Raw genomic sequence first — 9,975 nt, forward strand, 5'->3', positions numbered from 1 at the left:
CTCAACAGGGCCTGCACCTTCTTGCTTATCCCCTTTCTTCTGGTGGCACCCTTCAAAGGCTGCCAGAGCACCCCAGGTTTCCATGGCATCCTGCTTGAGAATCACTGGCTTGTTGTAATACGATATATCACAGCCTAAGTGGCTTTTGACTTCACTAAACTTGTTAACTGTCAAGCTTGATAAAAATAAACATGAGCTATTATGTCTATATTATCAAAAATAAACTGAGCAGTAAGACTTTGCAAGACAGATTAATTTGTAATACTGCCTACTTCAGGCCACTAATGGCTCTCTAAAGGCACTTTTCATCCCTTCATCCCTTCAAACAGCTGCACATTTTTTTGTTATACTAAACAGAAGTTGATCCATTGGTCTGTTTAATTTAAAGGGAAAAAGTCTAGATATAAGCCAAGTATTCTTATATTACAATAAGCAATCACAATTTCCAATCACATTTTTCTTATTCTTTTAATGCATTTATTGCATTAAATAGTCTGTCTAAAGTACTTCATCTTAAATGACAGCCCTCCAAGTTTACTGACGACAACACTCATCCAGTCCCAACACTCAAAAGATAGGTTAATATGTTTATTTTACATCCCTTGCTGTTCTTTCAGTAAATACAAATAATTCCTCTTATATAGGGCCCTAAAAGAATGTCAAACTGTTAATTCAATTTTAATGGTTATCGTACTATAGACAATGGGGTTTGATCACAGTCTTGTGTTTAAATTATGTTGACACATGCTAAACAACCCCCACACTAGCTATTGATGACTAGCTGATAAATTGTCTTCATAATTTTTATACTGAAAAAAATCTTGATACTGAAAGAATTTTGTGCTACCCTGTACATTAAAATTGCATTTGTGCAATGAGCAGACATTTTAAAATACACTGTGGTTAGAACTATTTAGCTACTTACTGAACCAAGTTTACTCCTGTGTTACAGTTTAAAGGAGGCCCATGGGCTGAATAGTCCCAGCAAGGGCACAAGGAGAAAGGAAACAGATTGATCTTGTGTACTTGTTAATTGCAAGCATTTGCATGAATTCTCCTCTGGAGCAATACTGCAACTCCTCCATGAAGCCCCAGAGTGACTTTTTGTGGGGGCTGTGCTTCAACAACAGATGATATTTTCTATAGTTAGGAAAGCATATCGTACAGTCAGAATCAACAGCATTTTGTAGTTTGGAAGTGGCAAATCCAAATGGATGTTATATGCTCCATCAGGATGTTTATTAATACTGATCATCTTTTTTTTTCTTTCCTATGAATTAATACTCTTTGTTTGCCTGATTGTTTTGCTAGTTAGGAAAAAACCCAGAAAAAGACAAACTATGAAAGGGACAGGGAGGATTTTTTTTTTTTTTTACTATTATTCAGTTAAATAAATAATATTTAATATTAAATGATTGAATTCATAGGCAGTTTTACAAGCTGCAATAAAAATAGATTAAAATAATCTATAGTGTGACATTTTTTGTATCTAATATGCAGTAGAGCGGTATGGTAAAAGACAAAACCCTGCTAGCAAGCTTGCAGCAACATTTTAATAAGATAAGAACTCCTAGATTTTAAGAAACCATATTGTATATTGTGCCTGAAAATGCTTTAATTGAAAGGTGTATCAAGACATGCATGGAAGTATATGTTGAGCTGTCAGTAAGCCTACAGTGAATTTCATTGAATGTAACGGTTGTGGTACATCTGCTGTATGAACAGATAAGCTGACAAACATGTGTAGGTTGCCATAAACTGGCATAAGTGTGAACTGTATGTAGATTAAAAAGCTGGATCAACAAGTATACTTGAAGTTAATATGGTATCTACTCAAAACCAAGATGAGGTTCTTTCCTCAGTCAACATGTGAAGAGGGGAAGGGGGGATTCATCTTAAATTCAAGTACTAAACCATGGCAGGCAGCTCCTATAGTCCTGGCTCTGGGCCCAAAGTCAAAACCAGAGCTGAGCTGCTACTTACCCTAAGTTGGGGTGGCTTGTGTGGAGGGGGAGGGGGTGCATGGCAGGGAGAATTCAGGGCAGACTGTGAAGTTGGGATGGGGTGCATGGAGGGAGACCCACTGTTTGCAGCTTGGGGGGAAGCATGGGGAGTGGGGTCACCACAAGCTCCACCCCTGTCATCTCTCTGCCGCTTACCTACAGTTTCAACCCCAGCCTGGTTGGGCCCAGATCTGCTGCTTCTGCTTCTGCTTCTGCCCAGCTGGTCTGGGCCAGGCTCAGGTTGAGGCCACACTGACTTCCCTCAAGCGAGAACCAGAGCAGCAACAGAAGGTAACCAGATAGGATCCAATTATTGGGAGTTCATCTTAAATTCAAAGTCAGCTTGGAAGTTGGGTAAATATGGTAGTTTATCATAGACATTTTAAAATAACCATAGAATGTTATTTTTTTGTGAATCAAAGTTTCCTTACAACATTATATACAATAACAAAGTAACAAAAAAGAACAGGTAACTATATTGGAACAGAAATAATGCAGTCTTCTTGTTTATAGTTTGATATAGTTAAGTTGATATAACTAAACACCATACTAATACCAGATATTTTTCAAGCTACAGCAACAAGCACCTTTGGTCACCAAATCCTCTCACGGTGGCCTGCTGCTTAACACATTCTGAGACCTTTGCAGTTAGAAACTAGGGAAAATAGTGTAGGGGAATTTTCTTCCTTCTAATGTAATCCATATATTGGAAAAACTGATAAAACCCCATGGATCTGATTTATGGATACTCCCCTACTTAAGCATTTCATACCAGTGACTGACAGTCAGCCTAGAAAGAAAATACTAGAACAGAAAAAATAAGTAAAAAAAAAAAATAGCAAAGAATTATCATAATAACCTAATAAAATTCAATTTTACTTTTTTCATGGGTTTTGAAACATTTCTTCAAATGCCTAACACCCATCTATTTGATTGGCATAGACTTTCTAACAAGTATTATACTTGTAAAAAACACAGGCAGGATTAATTTCAGAGACTTAAAAGAAACAAACACACAATAATTGTTACTAGACAATAAAAAAGTGTTCTTGGCTATATAAGTTAGAGAATCTAGCTTTGCATGATAAATTAGAGTACGTACCCGTGCACCCAGTTCATTATACTGCAATTTCAAAGCAGTAAGTCTTTCATCCAGTTCTTTTGGGTTTTCTGTCTGTTGTTTTTGAACAATCTGTCGACCAGTTTTTATCACGGTTTCCACTTCAGACTTCACCTCACTCAGGCTTTTATACAATTTCTAATCAATTCAAGCAGCGAGAGAGAAAAATCACAATTAAAACAAAAGCATCACCACCAACAACAAAAAATTCTACTCTGTCCTGCCCAGATTTTAAGATTTAAATTATTATGCAGAGTTACTAGAACACTAGATATTGTGTGCTGTAAAAAGTCCCATTCTCTGAGCATGCTCCAATCCCGCAGGAGCCATCATTGCTCAGATAGCTGGGTCCTAATTACGTGAATCAATATGTAAATAGTTATGAGACTTAGGTCTTTACCTATAAACCAGAGGTCAGAGGAATAAGTTTGGTCTATATAACATTTATCTAAAATGTCCTGCCATTGCTAACACTGCTTTCAAAACTCCTTTAGTGGAAATAACAGAAATGTTGGTATAGTGAAGAAGCCAATGGCTGTCAGCATTTCTAATACTATATGACAAAGGTCTGCTCTGATCTGATTTAGACATCACCATTTTTAGAATAATAGCAGATGCATTTTGCCCACTTATATCATCTGTCATCTATGATCTAACTGACAGTGAAGTGCAGTTAAACCCAATTTACATAGAAATCTGACAATTTTCAGTACACAAAATCATAAGACGGAGATACTAGAGATTTGGATTCAGCTATATTAAATATTACTTAAAAAAACCCCTAAAATACAAAGTGATTTGTGGTTCGTGTAAGTAAGGGTGTGTTAAATATATTACTCTATCTTGGTTCATCATTTCAGATGACTAACTGGGCAACATTTGGACAGAACAAATATTTAAAGAAATAATGACCTGTCTGTAAACACAGTTCTTCTTCCACACGCCTTTTTGAAGAATAGCAATTAGAAAACAATACTGATTTAATGTTTTGCACCCACAGAAACTATCTGGCTCCAACATTACATAAGTTTAATTTATTTCTCTAATTAATTTAATATTTAATCCTATTGTACATTATAAACTTACTACGCTGATATAGGAACAAAAGACTCCGTTGAGAAATAGTATGATATAAACACTTACAAATGTGCAGAACTGAAATAACAAGTTTGTTGAGAAAGTTTATTGGTGAGATCTTTTAGCTTCATTTTATGATCTGGCAATTTTTGTGGGTACTTACACCCATACACTTAATAGACTTTTAAAAGAAAGCACCATATACACTAAAATCCAAGGAAAGGTATTTTCCCCATTCAACATGGGGAAAACCATCCCCTGTCTTTCACTTGAGTACAAGGTGGTGGGGCAGAGCAGAGATGAGGGTGGGGCAGACAACTTCTATGGCTCTGGCCCCCATCTAGGCTTGGGGTCAGAGTTGGAGCCACTGCCCCGCTGCCATCACCTGTCCACCACAGCCTCTGCCTCCCATGCCTGTCTACTACCCAACATAACCCCAACCACTCCAGCCACTGCTTACCCTCAGTTCTAGTGCTGGCTCTGACCACACTCTGGCCTGAGATACAGAGCACATGGTGGCTCCAGGCCCTGCCCAGCTAACCAACCAGCAGTGGCGGTGGTGGTGGCATCTCTGGCTTTGCTCCAGCTCCAAAGCTGCCACTGCCACTATTGTGGCTGCTTGGCCAGGCATTGTCTAGAGCTACTATATGCTCTATGCCCTAGATCACAGTAGGTCTAGAGCCAGAGTTGTATGGGTTTATGTGAGATTGCCTTTTAAAACAACCAATGGTGTAAAGGCTACATCTGTGCAATAGATTTAATTCTACTGCTTAAGCATGTTGTACAATTTCACATGGTCTGCCCCCCAAACTGGAAGCACAAAGAGCATAGCAGGAATTGAGGATAGAGGATGAGTTTTTCCAGTGTGTCCCAAACTGTACTGATAGAAGTTATATTTGTCATGTGCTTGGCTCACTGAAAGTACCGTGACAAGAGGGCACACCTGCAGAGTGCTTTAAAAATGCCCAATCATACAACAAATTAACCCTTGTTTAATGAGGGTTCAAATGAAAGGGCTCCAAAATGGAGCACCTTCATTAACTTCTGTTAGTCCCGGTGTGAGTTCAGGGCTGATGTAGCCCAGCCTAGCCCTACCCCTGGTGTTTTCTGCAGGAAGGGACAAGGGAGGGAGTTCTGGGCTGGGGTTTGCACCAGAGCTAGGAGGGGGTGGGATAGGGCTAGAGAAGAGAGGCTGCAGGTAGGCAACCTCTCTCTGCTGGATTGGCTCCAAAGTGGAACTTAATTCCTCCCTCCCCCCACCCTCCCATGACCAAACAGTGAACAGCTGTTGAGTTGGGGGGTGGGGGGTGTCACTCTAACTCATGGTGTTTTCTGTGAAGTGCCATGAGTTAGGGTGGGGAGCTGTACATTTGCCAGTGCCCTAAAAAACATGTATCCAAACATACATACCATACAGTGATCCAGCTGTGACTGCACAACCTCCTGCTCAACACTCCTCATCTCTAACTTGGGCACCTGCAGTTTCACTTCATCCAAAATTCTTTTACATTCTTGTAAACGCTGTTCAAAATTGGCTGGCTTCTGGAACAAGCGGAACTTCACAGACACATCTTGTAGCTTTTTCTGAAAAGTCAATATGGGTCAGTAGTCAAAGTGGAAGGAAATGCAGAAGACAGGTTTTCTGCCTGTTTCAACCTACTTAGAGTGGTTTAACAATCTGTATGTTTTGTCATGCTTCCATTGACTTTTCTTCAAAACATTTGGATTTTTAAAGTAGATCTCAGCTGGAGAGCAATCTTGGTTTCTATACAAGGAAGAAAATAATTCCATTCCTTCTTGTACCTTCAAAGAGCAGTGGATGCAACAAAGCTGGTGATATTTGTATAGGAGCCTGTGTGAGGGTCCATATTCCCAGCATGCTGCAGAGCTGAATTCTGAAGAATGTAGGACAGAATGACAAACTCTCTCTGAAAAATGTGAGGGAGTTTAACATTCCCTAGTATTCAAGATGTTTGGGAGTCAGCCTGGTAACCCAGCATGCATTTTCAATGCACCCCTTGTATATGCTTCTAGCTTCAGAACAGCATATTTTTATGTTGCTGCTTTGGGAATGTAGGGACAATATCCTTCTATTCCTGGCAATAAAGCCATAATTTGAGGGGTTTCGTGAAAAGAAGACGACAAAATGTGATTCTGTTGTTAATTCAAGTTAACATTTTATACTTTTAGACTCTGTGTTTATTACATTTTACTAACTGAAATATTAGTAAGAATTAGCAATGTGATCATTCATCTGTAAACAAAAGGAGACAGCTAAACATTCTGTTTTTCTAGAGCAAGATGCATTTATCTTAAGTGACAGAAGATCATAATAGGCATGAAAAAACAAGTTGTTTTCCTTTGTCCACATAACCACTTGGAGCAAGGCATCTACTTCTGAATTGCTAGCAACAGCATATGATTTGAAGACACTGGGCTTATTTTCATTTTTTGTAACATTTCTAACCAGCTATTGTAAAATTATTCATGAATTAGCACGACAGAATTATATTATGTTAGCGAGTACTCCTTTTCTCCCTCACTCTAAGGCTCAGAACCCCCCCCCTGCAAACCCCCCCCTCCCAAAATACAGTACTATGAAAACTGAAGATAAATTTGGTAGAGAATAGTTGTTCCACTGTTTCAAGTACAATTACACTATTTTTATAAGAACTGTTTATTTTCTTTCTGGATTTTGAATGAATATTATTGCACTGAGTAGGCAAGGCAAATAAGTAATATTCCTCAGGGCAAAAATAAATATGTAAAGTGCTTATCCATAAATGCATGTTCTTTTCAGAAAAAAATAAGTAAAGGTAGAGCTTTTGGAGACTGGCGTACTATAGCGATGGATCAGTTTTAAGCAAATATAACACAATTGATATCAAGAGTAAAATAAGAGTGGTATTCTATCTCATTTTACACTGGTGTAAAATAAAGTGATACAGTGATAAATTAGACAACTTATTTCTTTCAGAATTGGGTGCTTAAAGTAAAACTGCAACAACACATTCATTTTGATACAAAATAGCTTTTAAATTTAGGTCAAGGAATAATGTTTTGTTCTGATATGGGTATTTACATTTTACGTAAATGATACAGTTCAACCTGACAACACTTAAAATAAAATGTATGGCCAGTTTAAAAGGTATCGCAACAACCCCCCTCCCCCGCAAAACCCCCAAAACCCAAAACAGGATTAAGGAACCCCTGCCCCCTGCCCTGCTCAAATCTAGGAAAAGAAATAACTATTTTGTTCCCAATTTATTCATACTAGTTCTAAAAGCATTAACATCTCAAAAATCCGAGTAAACAGATCAACTTTCAAGATCTGCATTTCTTCCTTGGAATAACCTAGCCTAACTTTTGCCAAACATGCCTATTATACCCAGCAGCATATACCTGCTGTGCTGCTGAATTTACAAGGATTTAGATATAGACACTTCTGAAGCCAGGTTTTCACTGATGCTTTATGCTGGCAGCATTGGAGTTGCCATGGATACTAGAAAGGGAAGAGTTAACAGGCAAGAAATACATAGTTACATACATTCTAGGAATAATGGATGCAAACTAGTGGAGAGTAGATTTAGGTTAGACATTATGAAGAAATTTTTTACAATAAAGGTGGCCAGAGTCTGGAATGCCTCTTTCCTGCCAGGGGCAGGGGGTTGGACACGATGATCCACTGGGTCCCTGACAACTCGAGAACCTATGAATCTATGAATTCATCCAGGAAATCATAAATCTTTTATAAAAGAAGAGATAACCCACAACATAAATTAAACCATGCCTTTAGAAAAAAATAACATTGTATTTACAGTCCTTTGTGTCCCTTAACATGCAAATAATTGAGTAAAACATAAATTTCACTGGATTTGCCACCACAAAGCTCAGTGAAGTAATAATATCCCCAGTAAAGTAGGAATAACAAGATGCAGCTATTTAGGAACAGGCAACTTATCACCCTATGGCTTAGGTACAATGTCAAAATCTCTCTCTCTCTGCTCTTAAACTGTGACGTTCTTCCTGCCGTGTAAATGATGACATGGATGCTATTATTATTGCTATTATCATGGTTGCTGCAAGTAGTAAAAGTAGTAGCAGCAGCAGGGCCTCATGGAAATACAGCATTCATTGTGAAAGATGAATAGACTGAAGAGAATCAGGTGATAAAAGCTCTTGATCATAAACACTTATGCATCTCTGATTTAGTTAGTCTATGAAGAACATATCTACCCTGCCTTCTGCTAGACTGAAGAGGGTTAAGAGAGTACTTGGATGCAGAAAAAAATAAAGAATTGCCTTGTTTCTAGGGCTAGGGACAGACATTCAAAAAGCCGGAGCCTGAATTCATTTAATCTTTGCAGGTTAGTCTAACCTGTCTAGACTGAACCAATTTGCAAGTGAACAGACATTCAGGAAATACAGCCACATGCTCAGGTGCTGATGGGTGGGTTCAGGGGCTGCCAGGTCAGGGTATGGGTGGCTGGGGTCCAAGCACTTCAGGACCTCTGTGACTGGACCTGGATCAAACCAACTGTGCCCTCTCCTGGATCCAAACTAGATAGACCTGAGCCCCTGCCATACCTGGACCTCCCACACCCGCTCCCCCTGGACTCGAATCAAACTTTCAGATAGGGTCCAGGTCCACAGAAAGTGGGTTTGGGAGCTCAGGAAATAGTAACAGAAGGGTCTTGGGATCTGGGTTCCATATTATGGGTGCTTCAGAGAGCTTGGAGAATGATGCAAACTTAGAAAATGGTGGGAATAGGGCCTATAGGGTCCAGGTCCATTTTTGGGGAAAGTCAGGGGGCTCAGGGAATGATGAAGGAGCTGGGGTCTGCATAGTATAAGTCCCTGCAGGGAGTGTGTCAGGTGGCTTGAGGAATAGCTGGGCTTACATCTGCAGGGTCGAGGCCCATGCTGAGGACCAGTCATGGGGCTTGGGAAGTGGCATGTGGTCTGGAGAATGTGGAGTCTGGGTCCATGGGTAGGGTGGGTCAGGGGCTTGGGGAATGGTGGGAGTGGGGTCTCTGGGGTTTGGGCCCACGTTAGAGGATGCAACAGGGGACTCAGAGGACAGTGCAGTAGTTTGTGAGATCTGAGTCTGTGTGCATGGGGTGCGGGGGAAGTGGTCAGGGAACAACAGGGATGGGGTCAGGCTGGTCCATGTTCAGGGGAGTACTGTTAGGTCATTGATCCAGTGCTGGGTCACTTTTCCCTGCCTGCTCAGGGTCATGGGGTTTAACAGCCCTGAGGCTGTGGAAAAGGGCAGGGCTTTCCCAGCCCCAAGGCTGACAGGAGAAGGGGTTTGTTTTGGAGGAGGCTGGATAGTTACCTGGCTGGGGTCATATGAGTTCAGTATTCTCTCCTGCCCAGGGCAGGGGGTTGGACTTGAAGATCTAATCAGGTCCCTTCTGACCCTACATCTATGAATCTATGGGAGCCTGGCCAAGTCACAGAGTGTCTCCCAGGAGGAGGACTGGGGGGGCAGACCAATATATACTGGGATGCTGGAGAGCAACATGGCAGCTTTTATCCGAGAGGCAAGTGTATAAGCATTTGTTTCTCTGGGAGAAACTCTACCAGAGGCCACTTCAACCTCACTGGAAGTTTCATAGTTTCATAGTTTCTACGGTCGGAAGGGACCTGAGCAGATCATCTAGTCCGACCCCCTGCCATGGCAGGAAAGAGTACTGGGGTCAAACGACCCCAGCAAGGTGTTCATCTAACCTCCTCTTAAAACCCCCCAGGGTAGGAGCCTGCACCACCTCT

The 9,975-nt window shown here is 40.6% G+C and overlaps 1 protein-coding gene across 1 annotated transcript in view; it reads right to left on the reverse strand.

Annotated features, from left to right (window-relative positions):
• The window catches only part of DMD (dystrophin), a 2,221,918-nt gene that overhangs the window by 1,489,258 nt on the left and 722,685 nt on the right, over positions 1-9,975 (reverse strand). Inside the window, exons 30-31 of the mRNA XM_019523954.1 lie at positions 5,611-5,784; positions 3,106-3,261 (exon numbers count right to left, since the gene is read on the reverse strand). Coding sequence (XP_019379499.1) covers positions 3,106-3,261; positions 5,611-5,784 — 330 coding nt within the window. The remainder of the gene's footprint in view (positions 1-3,105; positions 3,262-5,610; positions 5,785-9,975) is intronic.

This window comes from Gavialis gangeticus, unplaced genomic scaffold (genome assembly GCF_001723915.1).
Source record: "Gavialis gangeticus isolate Ggan-Ray unplaced genomic scaffold, GavGan_comp1, whole genome shotgun sequence".
Taxonomy (NCBI): domain Eukaryota; kingdom Metazoa; phylum Chordata; order Crocodylia; family Gavialidae; genus Gavialis; species Gavialis gangeticus.